This window comes from Lactuca saligna, chromosome 2 (assembly GCF_052625555.1).
Source record: "Lactuca saligna cultivar CGN05327 chromosome 2, ASM5262555v1, whole genome shotgun sequence".
Classification (NCBI taxonomy): domain Eukaryota; kingdom Viridiplantae; phylum Streptophyta; class Magnoliopsida; order Asterales; family Asteraceae; genus Lactuca; species Lactuca saligna.
Genome location: NC_136418.1, coordinates 152,455,554 through 152,474,827, shown reverse-complemented (window position 1 = coordinate 152,474,827; position 19,274 = coordinate 152,455,554). Strand labels below are relative to the sequence as shown.

At 38.8% G+C, this 19,274-nt stretch overlaps 1 protein-coding gene across 1 annotated transcript; it reads left to right on the top strand.

The window, feature by feature from the left end:
* The first annotated feature begins 12,615 nt into the window (after positions 1–12,615).
* On the top strand, positions 12,616–15,779 carry LOC145032160 (uncharacterized). Its single transcript, XM_078980872.1, has 3 exons — positions 12,616–13,104; positions 13,676–13,911; positions 14,000–15,779. Exons 2-3 carry the CDS (start codon positions 13,678–13,680, stop codon positions 15,572–15,574), a joined length of 1,809 nt encoding a protein of 602 aa, XP_078836998.1. The 5' UTR covers positions 12,616–13,104; positions 13,676–13,677; the 3' UTR covers positions 15,575–15,779.
* Positions 15,780–19,274: the final 3,495 nt, after the last annotated feature.

Below are 19,274 nucleotides of genomic sequence, written 5' to 3'. Positions count from 1 at the left end.
ATCCTGGGGCCACTAAGATGTATTTAGACCTGATGAGAGAGTATTGGTGGCCCTGTATGAAGAGGGATATTGTGTGGTTTATTGAAAGGTGCTTAACCTGCCGTAGGGTTAACGCCGAGCACCAGAGACCGCATGGGAAGTTGCAGTCGTTGGAGGTTCCCGAATGGAAGTGGGAACAGATCACCATGGATTTTATCACCAAGTTGTTGAGGACTGTTAGGGGTTTCGATGCAATTTGGGTGATTGTAGACAGGTTGACGAAGAGCGCTCACTTCCTTTCCATCAGTGAGAGCTCTTCTGCTGAGAGGTTGGCAGAATTGTACGTGAGAGAGGTGGTATCGCGACATGGGGTACTAATCTCAATTGTTTCAGATCGAGATGTGTGTTTCACTTCCAGATTTTGGAAGAAATTCCATGAGGAGTTGGGTACAAGGTTGCATTTTAGTACCACATACCACCCGTAGACTGACGGACAAAGTGAGCGGACGATTCAGACGCTCGAGGACATGCTTCGAGCATGTGTGCTAGACTTCAGCGGAAGCTGGGACACGTATTTGCTCTTAGCAGAGTTTTCCTACAACAACAGCCTTCATTCGAGCATTGGTATGCCACCCTTTGAGCTGTTGTATGGGAGGAGGTGTCGGACCCCCATTTGCTGGGGAGAAGTAGGGCAACGTGTGATGGGAAGTACAGATATTGTGCTGCAGATGACAGAGCAGATACAGCGGGTCAGACAGAGATTGTTGACCGCTCAGAGCCGCCAGAAGAGTTATGCGGATAGACGACGATCCAAGCTTGAGTTCCAGGTCAGTGACTATGTTCTCCTGAAGGTATCTCCTTGGAAATGAGTGATTCGATTCACGAAGAGGGGCAAGCTAGGGTGCCGGTATATCGGGTCATTCAAAGTAATCGCGAGGGTGGGCAAGGTAGCATATCGCTTGGAGCTACCTGCGGAATTGGAGCGGATTCATAATACTTTCCATGTATCTCAGTTGAGGAAGTGTATAGCCGATAAGTCGGCGGTAGTGCCGTTAGAGGACATTCAGGTGGATGCGAGCCTGAACTACGCAGAGAGACCAATTGCGATTGTGGATCGGAAGATCAAGGTTCTAAGAGGTATCGATGTTTAAGATGATCTATTCATCTAGCAGAGTATAGACAACGGCCACAAACTATTTTAGATAGTCCAGTGGAATGTTAGCAGACTTGTAATCGGTAGGTATGTTTGAACTATATGCTCATCAGTTGTTCTTGAACTATATGTTCATTAGGTGTTTTTCAACTATGTGTTCATCCGTTAGTTCTTCTTTTTTACACTATTACGTGTCAGGGTACGGGAGCGTACGGGAGTACTTTATTAGTATTTTCCCTATACCTTTATTTTGAAGAGATTTGGAGTCTTTGTTTCTTTTATGATGTGATCGGACGAGCTTCATGAATCAGTGTTTCCACTCTCGATGTCGGATAGGAGTGTGTCTGTAGGTTATATACCTCATGATATTCAGACAACAGCCTAGGCATTAGTCATTGTTTCCATTCTCGATGTTGGATAGGGTGCGTCTGGGGGTTGTATACCTCACGATATTTAGACCACAGCCTAAGCATTAATAATTACCCCTAACTTAATTGTCTGGTGGTTCTTTCTTTTACGAACAAAGGTTCGTGGTTAAACTAATTCCTTTCATTTGATGTCTTCTTCGATCCTCGTTTGCTGCTAGGGAATTTCTGAAGCAATTTCGTTAGTTGGTTGTTCATATCAATCCTTTAGGCTAGATCTAGTAAGATCATTGTATAGGATCAGTATGTGGGGATCGACGTTGTTAGTGCTTGTAATATAAACCTTGGGCAGCGATGGACTTCGTGCCTATTCCTTAGGATGAATCCTTAGTAATGAGCGATAGTTGATTCTTAGGGTAAATCCTTAAGAAATGAATAAGATAATGGGGATTGGGTAATTGGGTTGATTGTTTGATGTTTAAGCATAATAATTTTATTTATTGTGTGGTAAAAACCCGATATGCTCACCAGGTTTCCCAACCTGACCCACTCAGTTTAATTGTATCACAGGTATTGATACGAAGTTGTTTTACACTGAGAGATTAAGGAGATACAGATCACTAGTGAAATGAATGTAAGTTCTATTTATGCTTATGTTTTTGTATTGACGATGATATCCCAAATGTTTTAAAATGAATAAAATACGTTTCTTCGGAAATGCTTTGATAACGTATTTATCGTGTTTTTCTGTGAATAAATTCCGCAACATTTTTATTAAAAGAGGTACTATGATTTTCATAAAGCATAAACAAAATCGGTATTTTCTGACCATGAAATTGGGGATGTCACAGTTGGTATCAGAGCATTAGATTAAGCGAACTAGGAATTTGTAGGAAAATTCTAGACTTAAACTTAGAATGTTAAGTGATGATTGTGAGGAGTGTGTCAAATAGATTTAGGTAATGCACCTGAATAGACACAAGCACTAGCTTATTTTAGGAAAGATGCCTAAAATGTTTTATGTTATAGCTATAAAGATGCCTTATATGCTATTATTTGTTCGGATCTATGGTCTGTTGCCGACCGGATCTGGAAATTTGATGTGTTCAGATTTCTAAACGTTTGATTACTGTATTAGAACTGGCATATAACTTTTCGGTGTGACAAGGAGATCTATACGTCTATCGTAAATAAACTCTTTCCTATCTTAAAATTCTCTCCTCGGTACACTGAACATCTGCTTGGGTGTACAAAATGCCATGGTGAAGAGATACTAGGAAATATCTGAGGAAGATGACAACTTGAACCTAAGAATGTGATGGGTCATGCATCGGTCGTTGCGTCTGCACCCGAACCAATGACAATGGCAGAGGTTTAGGAAGTGATGCGAACCATGATAGACTGAGAAAATAGAGGAAATGAGATGGCTTACGATAGTGAATGATACCTATCGGAAAATATCATAAGAGCGGTATCTTGCTATTAGAATACGTCCGATAAAATAGAAGTACATCTAGAGAAGTACGGTACACCTGAATGTACACATTTGATTGGCGGGATGATAGAATGATTGGTGTAATTCCTAAAGTTTTCCTATCATCTGGAATTTCCATCACCAATCGAGTTGAAGCAGAATTGGTGATTGAAGATACGCATGGAAGAAGTCGTAGCAGAGTCTAGGGAAAATTTTATGATTATTTGGACACACTCATATGTGTTAAATTGTTTTGTGATTTTAGGACTTGGGGACTGTGAGACAGTACTTGGGACGAGTATGAGTAGGTGTGAAAGGTAGTAGATTCATATACTACCGGAAGCACATGACTCACGCTTGGATCAGGGAAAATCACAAGGTTACCAACAAGCCAATAATTGAGTCCGTTTTATTCAAGCATGTCGTTACCATCATTTCGGTAATAACTAAGAAGATTGTTGTTATTACAACCCTAGTGGTCATATCAAATTGAGTCCGACTATGATGAGTATGTTACGTGATTCAGAGAACCAAGTTCGATGTAACATCTGACTTAAGCCATAGGATTGAAGTAAAAGATAATCGAAGTGATCAGTAGAGGTATTGCGAAGGTTGCATGTACCTAGAAATGCTACCTTTTAAGATGTGATTAGAATATGAAGGAAGATATAGTCTATTTTGGAATTTGACTCTAAAAGACCTGAGTCCAAGCAATACATCATATGATGAGAGGTCATTAGAACATGACCTATCGGTCTATTATGATAATCGAAGGAAGAAACTTATCTCAAGTTTGTTATATAAGGAGTGTCCAATAAAGATCGAGATCGTTAAACGAAGGTCATGATTGGAATTCTAACATGAGATAGAGAGCAGGTCCATGATCGGGCACCGCCTGTAGTCAGGAAGTCTTAGAGTTGGATACTCGTTCGAAGGAACATCAGTTACAGTTATTACTTAGAATGAAGAGATAACTTATGGATTCATCATGTGAGTCCTGTTTCATTTATGATTCCGGGACGTAATCATCCTAAGGGGGAGCTAATTGTAACGCCCGTAGATCCGGGCTAGTCAATTTAGAGATAATAGGGGTCGAAAACGACTTTTTGACAAAAGATTATTTATAATAAATAATCTAAACCAAGTTGTAGAATATGTCTCAAGGGTTCCGTACATATAAAGAACGCCAAAATCCGAGTTATAATGAAGAAGTTATGGCCCGTCGAAGTTTTTCGGCAAAACTGGCACGGCATCGGGAGAAGTAAATAGTGAATTTAATATAGAAGACTTTTTAGCCTTATGGATCTAAATTAAAGTTATATAATACATCTCCACCTATGCGTGGATATAAAGAACGTCAAAAAGGGAGTTCGTATGCAAAAGTTATGACATTCTGAAGATTTAGCTTTTAAAAACCCAAAACTAGCTAATTCACGACGTGAGTTTTATGACGCTCACGACATTCTGTCATAATTCGGAATCTAGAAGCTGCGAGAGGATAAGATCCAATTCACGACGTGAGCTTTATGACACTCACGACGTGAGGTGTCATGGCCACCATCCGAAGCTAGGGACGCAAATGGCAAGTCTACGGAGTGAATCATGAGACTCACGACGTGAGCCTTATGTCACTCACGACGTGAGTGTCATAAAATCTTACTATAAATAGCCATTTCGACCCCAAGGTTTAGTACACCATTTCTTTCATTATCTCTCGTTTCCGATGGCCGTTTTCCCTTCCCGAGCCCGACGATCACGATCCGTTGATCGTTTTTAGATTCTATCTACTCCCGCTTCTAAGGTGAGTGTATAGTCACTTTCACCTTAGACATATATATGAAGTATTTTCTTTTAAATACGTGCTATATGTAATTATATTAATTGTTTAATTAAGGTGACTGTTGAATAGATGTTTTATACAAGTTTTAAACTGTATATGTATTTTTATCTACAAATATGTTGGGTAAAACATGGGTAGATGAATTAGATGATGTGTGATGAAATAAAAGGTGATGAGAGGTATCGATGTTTAAGATCATCTATTCATCTAGCAGAGTATAGACAACGGCCACAAACTATTTTAGATAATCCAGTGGAACGTTACCAGACTTGTAATCGGTAGGTATGTTTGAACTATATGTTCATAAGGTGTTCTTGAACTATATGTTCATTAGGTGTTATTGAACTATGTGTTCATCCGTTAGTTCTTCTTTTTGACACTATTACGTGTTGGGGTACGGGAGCGTATGGGAGTACTTTATTAGTATTTTCCCTATACCTTTATTTTGAAGAGATTTGGAGTCTTTGTTTCTTTTATGAAGTGATCGGACGAGCTTCATGAGTCAGTGTTTCCACTCACGATGCCGGATAGGAGTGTGTATGTGGGTTATATACCTCATGATATTCAGACCACAGTCTAGGCATTAGTCAGTGTTTCCATTCTTGATGCTGGATAGGGTGCGTATGGGGGTTATATACCTCACGATATTCAGACCACAGCCTAAGCATCAATAACTACCCCTGACTTAATTGTCTGGTGGTTCTTTCTTTTACGAACAAAGGTTCGTGGTTAAACTAATTCCATTCATTTGATGTCTTCAATCCTTGTTTTCTGCTAGGGAATTTCCGAAGCAGTTTCGTTAGTTGGTTGTTCATATCGATCCTTTAGGCTAGATCTAGTAAGATCATTGTATAGGATCAGTATGTGGGGATCGACGTTGTTAGTGCTTGTAATATAAACCTTGGGCAGCGATGGACTTCGTGCCTATTCCTTAGGATGAATCCTTAGTAATGAGTGATAGTTGATTCTTAGGGTAAATCCTTAAGAAATGAATAAGATAATGGGGATTGGGTAATTGGGTTGATTGTTTGATGTTTAAGCATAATAATTTTATTTATTGTGTGGTAAAAACCCTATATGCTCACGAGGTTTCCCAACCTGACCCACTCAGTTTAATTGTATCACAGGTATTGATACGAAGTTGTTTTACACTGAGAGATTAAGGAGATACAGATCACTAGTGAAATGAATGTAAGTTCTATTTATGCTTATGTTTCTGTATTGACGATGACATCCCAAATGTTTTAAAATGAATAAAATACGTTTCTTCGGAAATGCTTTGATAACGTATTTATCGTGTTTTTCTGGGAATAAATTCCGCAACATTTTTATTAAAAGAGGTACTATGATTTTCATAAAGCATAAACAAAATCGGTCTTTTTTGGCCGTGAAATTAGGGATGTCACAGAACCACATAACATATACAAACTATAAACGCATTTGGGACTAAAAGTCTCTGATTAAACACTTTCTAATGACTATACTTTTAGAAAATAAACAGTTTCTTGGTAAAAGGATAAGTACATGCATACATGCTCGCGTAGTGTTATAACTAAGAAGAACATAAAATAAAAGAGGAGGAGTTGTGCATTACGAGTTTGCCTTGGGATATGTGGTCAAGTCTGGGATGGATATATCCAGATCAACTATATCTGTCCGAGAAGTGACTTGCATATATCGGGGGATAGTCATAGTGGGCAACAAATCTAACAACCTAACATCACCCTATAATGAATGCGCTAAAAACCAAACATAACATTTAAAAATACTATGGGAGTATTTTGTAACCTTATAACTCGACATTTTAGGTTCATTTCATATCTCTTACACCTCTATTCTTGTACAGACGACATGGTAGGATTCCATCTACCAGGAGACCCTTACTTCCCTAATGAAGGAAACGTTGGATGGCTCAAGGCAGAACCCGAAGAAATGATCGAGGAGGATCCTGAAGAAGACCCTGAAGAGGTTGATGAAGAAGAACCCGAGGAGGAAGATGAAATGGAGGACGAAGAAGAAGAATCTGAAGAGGAAGAAGAAGAATAGGAACCAGAGGAGGAAGTCATCAACCCTCCTTACATCGCTAGGGTGCCTGCGAACCGTTTCAGCTACAACGGGCATGAGCCCCGTTGGGAAACAGAGATCGAGAAGTGGAGCCGACAACAACGCCAACGATCACCATATGGCGATCAATAGGGTTACTACGACCTCAGCCATGGGGGACCGGCTGACAGAGCCCTCCCTGTCATGGTCCAACACATTACGAATCTAGGAAACCAGAATGGGGAAATGGCATATCAAGTTCGAAATCTCAATGTTGTTACGGAAACCACCGATGCACGCACCAGGGATTTGGAAAGGGACTTCTATCTCATGGACCAACTTATCGAGGACCTTACCGCCGCCCGAGCAGAGGTAAGGGAGTACCAGGTGAGGCATGCAGATCTCGAGGAGAGAGTGATCGCAGCCGAACGCTAGATTGCAGAGCTTCAACCTCATCTCAAGGCCACAGTGGACTAGATGCCACCCACCTCGAGTAGTGTTTACACTGCTCACATTTTTTTATAAACCTAGGATTTCGAGTATGCATTGGTACTACTTTTCTTACAAGTAGGTCTGACCCTGCATCTAAGGGATTACACTATTCGAAGGGTTGTTATGCTGTCAAAATTTTCTTCTACATTGATGTAATGTAGACCTCCTATGAGGTTAAATTTTCTTAACCAATATGTACTAAACTTACATCAATGAAATTGACTTGCATGTTATTTTGTTGGATAATTGGCATGAGAACTCATAACATGATGATACAAACAATTGTAAATGAGAACTCTAAAATTCTTAAGTTGTACATCGAGGTTATGTGCAATTAAGGGACGATCAACTTAGAAATGGTGAGTTCGCCTTATGACCTGTTCCTTGTTTGGTTGTGGAATTAGGGCAGATTCATTAGGTTCAACGGTTCATCAAAACTTAATTACATGCGACTGGCGTACATCGAGTGAATTTTAGGAGTGGATCAAGCACAAAGTAGAACACAAGTGTTCGGTTGAGTCACTATTTCTAAATTCATAATGCTAATCATATAGACCTTATTTATGAATTGTTTACAATTACCGTGAAGTTGGGGCATAACACTAATTATGTAGCACAAATATCACCCGACTTACTTTTACTATTAATGACATACCAAGGTTTTGTTATTTTGGCATAATTATGCCACAGAAAAATCCCAGGCCTAATCGCAATGATCCACCCTCTCCGCCACCATCTCCACCACCACCTCCGCAATTTTACCCCACCATATATATCAAGTTCCCTTAAAAGTAGTAGTAGCGGTTGCAATGTCGCAAATAGATATGAACAGTGTGGATGGTTCTGGATCTGGTGCTACGCATTCTAATCACGAGGACAGTGCGGGGCGTGTAAGGGAATGTTCTTACAAAGATTTCATGAATGGAAACCCCGATTCTTTCAATGGAAGCGGGGGCGTCGTCACTCTAATGCAATGGTTAGAGAGGACCGAAGCAGTCTTCGAAATCTGTTCTTGCCCCGAAACGAGCAAAGTCAAGTATGTGGCATTCACTTTCACCGGTAGAGCTCTTACTTGGTGGAATGGCCGAGTTAAGTCACTTACTCCTGTAGTGGCAAACTCCATAAACTAGGAAGATTTGAAAGATTTGATGCTAAAGGAATATTGCCCGAGGGGCAAGGTGCAAAAACTTGAAGAGGAACTCTGGAATCTTAAGATGAAAGGCACTGACCTTGAAACCGTGATCGCCGCCTCTAATCAAGCAAGAGGGGGAAACAATAAAAGAAAATTATGGAGCAACAAAAAGAAACAGTCGGGACCAGACTCCGCTAAGAAACAATAGACAGTTGTTGTTCGTGCTACCACTAATCCTACCACTCCAACACCACCAAGGAAATATGTTGGAACCCTTCCCAAATGCAACAAGTGCAACTTCCACCATACCGGTGCTTGTCGGGAAATGCATTGCAGCAACTGCAACAGGAAGGGACATACCACTCGATTCGTAGAGCACTAGCCCAACCCATTACTTAAGTCCCCAGCACCAGAGTGGGTCGAGCCTGCTACGACTGTGGGGAAACGGGGAACTTCAAACGAGACTACCCAAAGGCACGAAATGTAACACCGTAAATTTCAAGACAAAATTTTCATTTAAAATAATCATTTTATTCTTAGAAACACTTGTTTAAAATCTCATTCATAGTCGATTTACAAAACATAACTCCATTTTCACTTGCATAGAAAACCAGGATCCTCCAAAATATGACTCTTTCTCTGGTGTGTACAATCAAGCCGGTGCCGTCCCATGATACTGAAAGAAACCTGAAAAACATCACACAAAACACTATAAGCACGAAGCTTAGTGAGTTCCCCAAAATACCACATATAACACATATTAGCCACTCGAGGCTATAACTTTGTGGGTCCGTGCACCCAAACTCTGTGAACCCTCAGGTTCTAACTCTGTAAACATGCACAGCATAAATCACGTAGAAATAATGCAGTACAACACATAACATACATAGCACACAAAGACTCTATCGCATAACTCTGGTTACCTACTCAAGGTAAAGTAAGTGAGAAGACTCACTTGGAAAGCAGAAAGCAGATATCCCCACACTTAGATCTCGAACTCGCCACTGCCTAACACGTAAGGCAAATACTCTCATGAATATAACTCTCAAGACTAGAATCAATCCTCTCATGGCACCCTCTTAAGGGTAAAAGACTATTTTACCCCTCTCTTCGCCCAAAGGCCACATCGCTGACCAAACCCTAAAAGTCAACGGCCAACCCTTGGTCAAAATCAAAGTCCTCAGTCAAAGTCAACCCCTGACTGACCCTACTCGCCGAGTCAACCCTGTGACTCGTCGAGTTCCCATAATCAGAACTTCACTCAATCCGCGACCTAACTCGCCGAGTCACCCCGAGACTCGCCGAGTCCAACAACTCTAAGTCCACTCGCACACAACTCACCGAGTCATCCCTCGACTCACCGATTCTCGACTCAACCAGAGAATATCGAGACCCTTCGACAAGACTCGCCGAGTCCAAGAACAGACTCGCTGAGTCTAAGGCTATCATCAACCTACTCGCCGAGTTGTTCATACAACTCGCCGCGTTCCAGGCCATCTTCATCCAACTCGCCGAGTTGTTCTTCCAACTCGCCGAGTCCCAGCTCATCTTCAAGCAACTCGTCGAGTACACCCATGTGACTCGCCGAGTACCACCGGTCTGAATCCATTCAGAAGCATTCCAGGCCATGCAACTGCTCCAAAACATAGATCTAGTCTCTTACCACTCATCCATCACGTAAAGTGGCAAACTTTACGTGAATCTAAAGAGATCTAGGCCGTTTGCACATTGGGCTAGGGTTTGGGACATGTAAGCTTCACTAAACACTCCAACACAGGGACTTTCATGCTCTCTGATTCTTCTCCCTTCCAGATCTGAGGTAGCAACCTCATATCTAACCTCTAGACTTCCCATTACATCCATAGATAAATTCCCACAAACCCCAAAATGAAGAAACAACATAACAACAGCCCAATAACGAGATATTACCTCTAAGAGATGCCCCAACTGCAATGTAATTCGAATCCAAGCAAAGCCCCTTGCTCCAAGCCTTCAATCTCCCAAAATTCCTTCAACAATTACTTCTCCAAGCTCCAATCCACTCAACAATGGTGCTTCTCCGCGATTTAGGGTTTTCTGGGGCTCAAGGGGGTGATAAAGAGGCTGGGAGGAAAACATAATGATCTTTATATAAGGCTCAACCCCGAGAATTAGGGTTTTCTCCACTCAGCGCCTACTCGCCGAGTCCATCTCACTGACTCGCCGAGTCGGCTACTTAACACGCGACCAAGTCGCAACTTTACTCGCCGAGTCCATCCATGGACTCGTCGAGTCACTCTTTCACAACTTACTCTTTTAGCCCCTTCAACTCTACTCTTGATATTTCGGGATGTTACACTTCCCCCATTAGTTAGGGCTCAAATGAGAAGCGTTTCTATATATTCTAAAAACAGGGGCAAATCGGTGAGTCCAGTAACCGACTCAACGAGTCCATCACTTAAAATCAGTGGACGACAAGTCAGTGTCAAGAATCGCGAAACTTCTGACCAACTCGTCGAGCCCATTTGGAATCAACATTTTATCAAAACAAGAAAGTCGTCTGAAAAAATGTCTAGTTTTCAGAACATTTTTAATCTCGTCAATCGGAGTTACGGTTAACGAGATATGGCCAAAACACTAACAAGGGGTGAAGCTGTCCAGCAACATCTTTCTTTCTTCAAAATCCAAGATCCAAGCTGCCAATTGCTAAATCCGCTTCATTTTCCATCCGAGCATGTCATTGTTGTTGAAAAATGAAATTCTAAACTAATTAAACACTTTTTGTTCATTAAATGAGATAAAATAAACATAAAGTATTAAGATAATATATAAATTATATGACGAGCCTTCATCACATCTATTAAACATACTTTCTTTCACTCTTTTAACTTTTCACGTCGTATCAATGAAAGCCCTTTCAAAATATCGAAAATGGGTAAATAAAGTTTTTGAAAGATGTTTGGTGAAAGACCCTTTCATGAGCCTTTATCACATCTATCAGACATACTTCCATCACCCTTTCAAATTTTCACGTCATATCGGCGACACATCATTTCCTCGCCAACATTTCACAATATTTTTTACAAAGAAAATACTTATCTTTCAAACTTGTCAAGGAAATACCCACCGGTCTTTCTAACATGAGATACACCCCTTCACGAGCTTTCATCGCCAAACCATTGTACATAGGAGGGCATGATGTTGATGTGCGAGGCTTGATGCCACATCAACACCCCGTGCCTATGAAAAGCTAGTACCCTTTGTGGCCTAAGGCCATCCGGTACGGTCTTCACGACCATAACCTCCTTCCACCTCCACGTGACCACCACAACTCTTCACATTGATTCCGAGATGGTGTACACGAGAAAAGGTCATAGTCAAAGAGAGAAAGGAGACAGAGAAGTAAAAAGAAGACAGAGAGAAAGAGTCGTGGTCAAATGTTACAGTGACTAGTGACCACAATCCTCCACGTCAGTGAAGTATCACACAGACAGTCGGGATAATGTTTATTTTTGTTGGCCGTTGCCACATAGACTACGAGGAGCTTTGTGACTAATATACCGACCTGTCTAATATCCATTGGATATTTTATTTTGACATTAATGGTTGGTTTTCCTATGGAAATTTAGGATTGATATTTTCACATTTTGTAAACTAAGATGCCATGAAAACATATATTATATGTTTTTATCTACTTTCCTTCAACCTATACATCTACTATGTTATTCCTTTGTAAATTACGTTCACCCTACACGATCAGCAATTATATGTAGTCCTGCAAGAACATTCTACTTTAATTAAATGCGATAGGACTTGTATTTTGAAATAGTCTTTATATAAGTTATATCTTGAAGGCTGAAGCATAATTCAAATAAATTCCTCGAAATATCACAAGTACCAAGCATAATTTAAATAAATTCCTCAAAATATCACAAGTAAGCAGATAACAAAAATAATTGCATCAAATTCGACTAACTAATTTTAAAATAATATTTAAATCATATATGTCGGACGAAGGATCGGAATCTTAAAATATTATGTTTTTTTATTAAGTTATTGTATTATTTAAATAATTAATTATGTGAAGCCAAAAGGCCAAAAAGGACGGAAGGTGGAAAGAATCTAGAAATGTGAATTGATAGGTGATATATATGTATATGTATATGTGTATGTGTAATCTCTCTCTCTCTATATCTATCTATCTTTCTTGGAAAGCTTTTGCTCAAAACCCAGAAACACATTTATAAATTCTTTTTACAGATTTGCTGGCCAAATGGGCAAAGAAATTATTAATGATGGAATCAAAGCAATCTATATCTATATGTGTCCAGAGACCACATGTTGACAAACTTGTGAGTTCATTTCTAGAGAGAGAAAGATAGTCTAGAGATCTATCTATCTTATCTCATATCACTCTCTTTCTCGTATCTCTTTGATCAGAAAAAAGTGGCCCAGCGGATCCGAGATTTCCCCTTTTTTATTTTCTTTTTTCTGTTGTGATCATCGTTTCTGTGGTTGATTAATTAATTCCAACTCACAAGACACCTAAATTCTCCGATTTCTTTAATCTCTTCTTTAATTCTGTAAGAGATTGTGCTCCACATAGCATAATTTGAAGGCGTTCTGAAGAAGAATCAACGGCGTCAGGTAGTTTCTGTGTAATTACTTTTTTATTTCATTTTTCTTCGTAATTTACTACTTATTTTAAATATTAACTAGCTCTGGATTTCGTTGATAGTTTGATTTAGGTTTTACTTTGCACTGTTAATCTGGATTCGTTCATTAATTGTTCTTCGAATCTATACCTTGCGATTTTAGAGCTGCTTTTCCTCAAAAATCTTCATGGTTGTTTTTCACCGGTGTGTAAAACATTGTGCTAAAACTCAAATCAAATCTGTTCACTTTAGATCGATGATGGAATCTAGGGTAATAATTGAACACACTTGTTTCCAATTGCCTTATTTAAGAAAATTGTTTGGTGGGTGAAATCTCAAAGTCACTTTACTTTCATCAATAATTGGGAAAATTCTATCCTCATATGTTTGTTTGGTAAGATATTTCTATGCTGATTGGTCTTATCTCTAGGTTTCCAAACGAGGATCATTTACAACATCTTTATCATCGTCTAGACTGCTGAATTGACTTGTGTTTGACTTGTTTTACAATATTAAAATAATCAATTGTCCGATTTCTTAATAGTTACTTGATTTCACTGCAGAAATGGCAACCAAAGTCCAATCCAAGACATATTTTCCAGGTTCCATGATGGATCTTAACAATGGTTTCTGCAACAGTATGTGGGACCCATATCATGATGATAGAGCCTCTGCCTCTGAAAAGAGCCAGTGTTACAACTCCTTTATGATGATGCAAGCCATGGATGGATACTCTGGATATGCTAAAGAACAAATGAGACAAACTATTTTGAAACAGGATTCGATCTTCAGGCATCAGGTCTGTTATAACTTTTGAGATTTTCTTGAAAACAACAGTTTTGTTAACTTCTCATGTTACTAATCTGAGTTTCTAAAATGTTATTCAGCTTGAAGAACTTCATCGCCTGTATAAAAGACAGAGAGACTTGATGAGTGAACTCACCATGAAAGAACATTGCAATTTTTCAATGCCATTGAAGGATTACACACCTCTGAATTCAAAATCCAGCATCAATCAAAGAAGAGTGATTGATCTAGAACTACCTGCTGATGTATATGAAGATAATGAAGGGAAACCACAATTTGAAAAAAATGTTCATAAATTGGCTGATCTTAATGAACCAATCCACATGGAGGAAGCACCAAATTCAAATTCAGAACTTTGGTATTTACCAAAGATTTCTCAACAAAGGGAAATCTTTGATAAAAAGGAGTTAAGTTACAACAATGGTATTTTGCAAGGTGACCCTAAGAAACCCGTTGAACATTTATCTAAAAAAAGAACAATATTTGGTGTTGAACTCTGTGAAAGAAGCAATACACCAGTTGATTCTTCACAAAACCTTGAAAAAAAACTGCCTCCTTGGCTTATGATGAAGCCAAATTTATGCAATGAACAACCCAAAGGGAAAGAAACAACAATTTATCAAATGAACATGGATTCTTTACAGCATCATTCCCATCAGTTCTTCAAGAAATCCGAGATCACAAAACTTCAAACTGATAATCATCACCAAAGCATTACAAAAATTCTCGGGGTCTCCATTGTCAACTGTTCTCAATCTCATGATCAAAATGACATGAAAGAGAATGGTGGAAATACCTCAAGGAATCACATTGATTTGAATTTGTCTTTCGATGAAGAAGATTCACCTTCATCAACAACACCATACATTCCAGAATCCGTTGTAAAAATTGCTACAATGGAGATTGATTTGGAAGCACCTGCAACTCTTGAATCCGAAACAGACACACCTTCAACAGATGAAGTTTTCATTGATGCTGATGAGGATCTTGTTAAAGTTGCAGCTGAGGCTATGGTGTCCATGTCATCATCCGAACCACCACCACCACCACCGGAGGCTGCCGACACTTTGCTCCGGTGGTTCGCGGAGGTGCTTGCATCTGGCAACAAGAAAGATCCAGAAGAATTGGATAGTGATAAAGAGTTTATTATTCCTGAAGGTATGGATTACTTGGAGTACATGACATTAAAGATTAAAGAAACAAAAGAAGAGTATATTTGCTATAAACCGATTGAAGAAGATGAAGTTTCATTATTACGAAAAAGGACAACAAGAAAGGGACAAGGGAAGAGGGGTAGGCAAAGGAAAGATTTTCAGAGGGATGTTTTACCAGGGATTGTTTCTTTATCAAGGCGTGAAGTGACTGAAGATATTCAGACATTTGAAGAGGCGTTTACAGGTATTGGTGTTTCTTGGCAGTCTAAGAGGAAAGTTTCCGGAAAGAATGGGAGGGGGAGGCGGCGGTTGGTGGCTCCAGACCCATCTTCTCAGACACCGCCACCGCCACCACCATCACCGCCAGTGGTGGTGGTTGAGCAGAGTGTTTGTAGGGAGGAGAAAAGTCTTAGCGGGTGGGGGAAAAGGACAAGACGTTTGCCAAGACAGAGGTGTCAAAATAATGGTGGTAATCATCAGTCTCTTGCTTTGAAGTGTTGAGTATGAGTATGAGTATGAGTATGAGTAGATCATTTTGTTTTGTTGTACATAAAATTATATACAGTAGACTTGTTGAATTGTGTCTCCTGTACAATGACTGATGAAATTTGTCATCAAGAAAGGTGGGTAATTTGGTAATTTGGTAAGGTAAACAGTATTTTGTTTTATGAGTTTGGTATAAAAACGGAAGGACATTGTTTGATTATTGGTGTGGGTATATGGCAAAAACGATAAGTGGATGAGTTTATAATGATCGATGATTGATTAATGTTAAGTTTGATAAAAGATTTGGAGAATGAAGGTTGAAAGAGTAAATTGATAATGACACTAATAGACAACTATAATAAGGATATATTACAATATTTATATGTAACCTGCACAAACATTTTTCTTTCTTTTCCCAAAAGCAAGGGCACTTGTTTTTAGGCTTTCTAAAAGCCATTATGATCGTATTTTTCAAGAAATGCTTATATTTGCAAAAAAATAAATAAAATAAAATAACTTTTAAAATAAAACAATACGTGGTTTTTGGTATTTGGAGTTTCTTGGTGGCTTGAGGTTTACTTTGTAGAGAGAAAGAGGAAAGAGGGCATGGCCGGTTGTCACTACATGAATTTGGGACATATTTCCAACAAGGACATAATGCAGGGGCCAGGGGTGAGCTTGATGTGTTTTTGGCTAAAAATGCACCTCGGTTTTTTCAATCATCAAACTGTTTTTATTGTTTTTTTTTTTTTCAACCACGGTTTCGGTTTAAATCCGCAAAATGAAATAATAGCGGTTTTCTTTCTAGTGTGGTTTGATTTTAAAACCGGAAGTGTCCAAAAGTGAAGTCTTTTTTTTTTTGAAGCGTTTATCCTTTACCCAACACGCATTAGCCATAAACATGAAGCTTTTTTTTTCTTTTTACTTTTTTAATCTATAGTTGAAGGTGTTTTTGTTAGGTTGCGTTTTTGTTCTTCCTTAACAAAACGTGTCATGTCCATCTAAACAGGAGTTCGAGTATGAAAATCCGAAGGGAAGAAGTTTGTAATAACTCAATAAATATATAAAAGTTTGTGATCTCCATTGATACAACCTTGTTGAAAATTACCCCTCCATCTATAAAATGATTTTGGAGGGAAAAGCTTTGACCATATGGTGTACCGTATACCACGGTAAGATGTGGTATACGGTAAACACCACACCGCCCAAAAAAGAAAGTACAGTATGACGTAAGTAAGGTATGGTTTTGACGCACTTTTTTTCTTTTAATTACTATTAAATCATATATATATATATATATATATATATATATATATATATATATATATATATATATATATATATATATTAAAAATTATGAAATATATATCAAAATTTATGGTTTTTAATTCCATATAAATAGAATATTATATTGATATATTATTTACATATATTTAAAATTAAATAAAAGTATGATAAAATCAATTTTGTAGGGTGAGATAAAAATTGACGTGACATTGCAAAAGTATGACAAGTATAGTATAACATCTACTTGCCTAAGGGACTCAAACCTGCGCCTGTGCCTCTCATAAAAAGGCGTCGCAACTTACCATTACACATTACACCAGCATTAAACTCGTTGTTTCATATGTATTCTTATATAAAGGGTTGGGCCCAATTTGGAAAATTGGGCCATAGATGGGCCAAAATCTGGGCCTTGTGGATTATTAGAGGTTGGACCAGTGGAATACTAAATGTTTGGACTGGACTAAATGGTTGGGCCTTAAGATAAGCCCATGTAGAGGTTTGGGCCTAATTTGGAAAATTAGGCCATATGTTGGACTTTGGTCCATAGTTTGACTTTTAGGCTTTTGGATTAGGCCTTGGACTTGAATAAAGCTAAGTTAGGGATAAAATAGTCTTTTACCCAAGCATGGAATTATGGTTACGTATTGGAACCCAATTATTAATTGGGTGTTTGTTTTGATGCTGACAGTTCGGGAATTTGTCAACCAACAACTAGAGATTTATTCGCAGGACTTCAGCAGTGTGAGGTGAGTCTCATCACCATACCAATGGGTCGAAGGCACCAAGGGCGACCCATTATGTATTACGTGATATGTTAGTTGATTTTGTGCTATATGGTATGCTAATTGGTTATGTGGTATGTGATATGCTAGTTGTCTTTGTGATACTTGCATGGAAGACCTCGGGGGGGAGGGGGGTCCCGAGGCACTTAGGTGTAAGACCTTGGAGGGTTTCCACGACATCTTAGGTAAAGACATCGGGGGGTTCCCGAGGCACTAGGGTGTAAGACCTTGGAGGGTTTCCATGGCATCCTTAGTCAACACCTCGGGGGGGGGGGGGGGGGGGGGGGGGTTCCAGGGCATTGGGCTAAGACCCTGGAGGGTTTCCAGGGCATCCTTATATGTTTATACGCATGACTTATGTGATTGATAAGGTTTATGTCATTATGTGGATTATGTGGGGTATGCTCTGGGAAACTCACTAAACTTCATGCTTATGGTTTTCAGTTTTTGTTTTAGGTACTTCGTTTTCAAAGGAAAGGAGTTGGCGATCGCGGCGCATCACACTATGTTTTCCGCACATGAGATATTTGGGATTACACTCTGATATTGTTTTATGATAACACGTTTTGGTTATTAACACTTTGGGTTTTGACATGGGATGTTATTATGGATGTTTTTATACTATTGGTTTTATAATAACTTAATTAAAAATGAAATTTGTGGTCTTGAATTTTGGGATGTTATTAAGAAATTTAGAGATCAATATGAACTTTAACCTCAAATTGGTATAAAGACCTTATTAACATAACCATAAAAGAAACTCACCAAAAGCATAACCTCAATAGATCACCTATGGTCGGGTCTGCCAAAAAAAATATAAACAACTACCTAAAAGTTTTGAAGTTCATTGTAATTTTATATAAAGACTTCCAATAGGCCGGTACCATAACTCGGGTGCATGTACAAAACTCGGGGACAATTTCATCCAAAACTGAGTATCTGCAACATAAACTGGACAAGTACAATGTGTTTAACAAAAGTAAGCATCTACAACATAAATTGGGCAAGTATATAAACTTAGGGGAAATTTCGTCCATAATCGTCATCACAAAACAAAGAAGAGACATGAAATAAAGGCAAAAAACAGAAAAGTAACTCTTAACCTCACACTTGACTTAACAAAAAACTATTAGTGGATATTTTAACTAGTTTAAAAAATCAGACCTTTCCAGATAAACGTCTAACCCTGAAATCATCAAACAACAAAGGAAACTTATGTAATTTGTAACTTACTTGGAAATAGATGGGATGAAGGTGGAGTGTTTGCATAGAGAATCTTAGAGTGGAGAGGTACGTCCGAGGATGGCTTGAGAAAAAAACAAAATTGAACCATAGATACTTGACTTCGTATCTACTACTGATTTTATAAACTAAAGAAACACATAAAATCCATTTCTATTCTCTTGAGAAAAACCATATCTGCACAAAGAACCCCATAAATTGTTTATGTTCATTTTGGGAAAAAGTAAAATCAGATAAGATAACAATAGAGTGAACCATGAGTGTGTGTAGGCAGATATATAGAAATAGTGTGCGATGGAGCGTGTATGTAGCGGTTGTAGTCTTGGTTGGTGTGACAAGTTAGAGAGATTTTATAGACATATACTTCAAGGTTAGAAATGTTACCTAAGGTTAAACCTCAAAAT

Excerpts from the sequence above, each read along its gene's own strand:
- LOC145032160 (XM_078980872.1), top strand. The coding sequence starts at position 13,678 with ATGGCAACCAAAGTCCAATCCAAGACATATTTTCCAGGTTCCATGATG. Across the intron at positions 13,912-13,999 it reads ATTCGATCTTCAGGCATCAG|CTTGAAGAACTTCATCGCCT; the intron begins GTCTGTTATAAC and ends AATGTTATTCAG.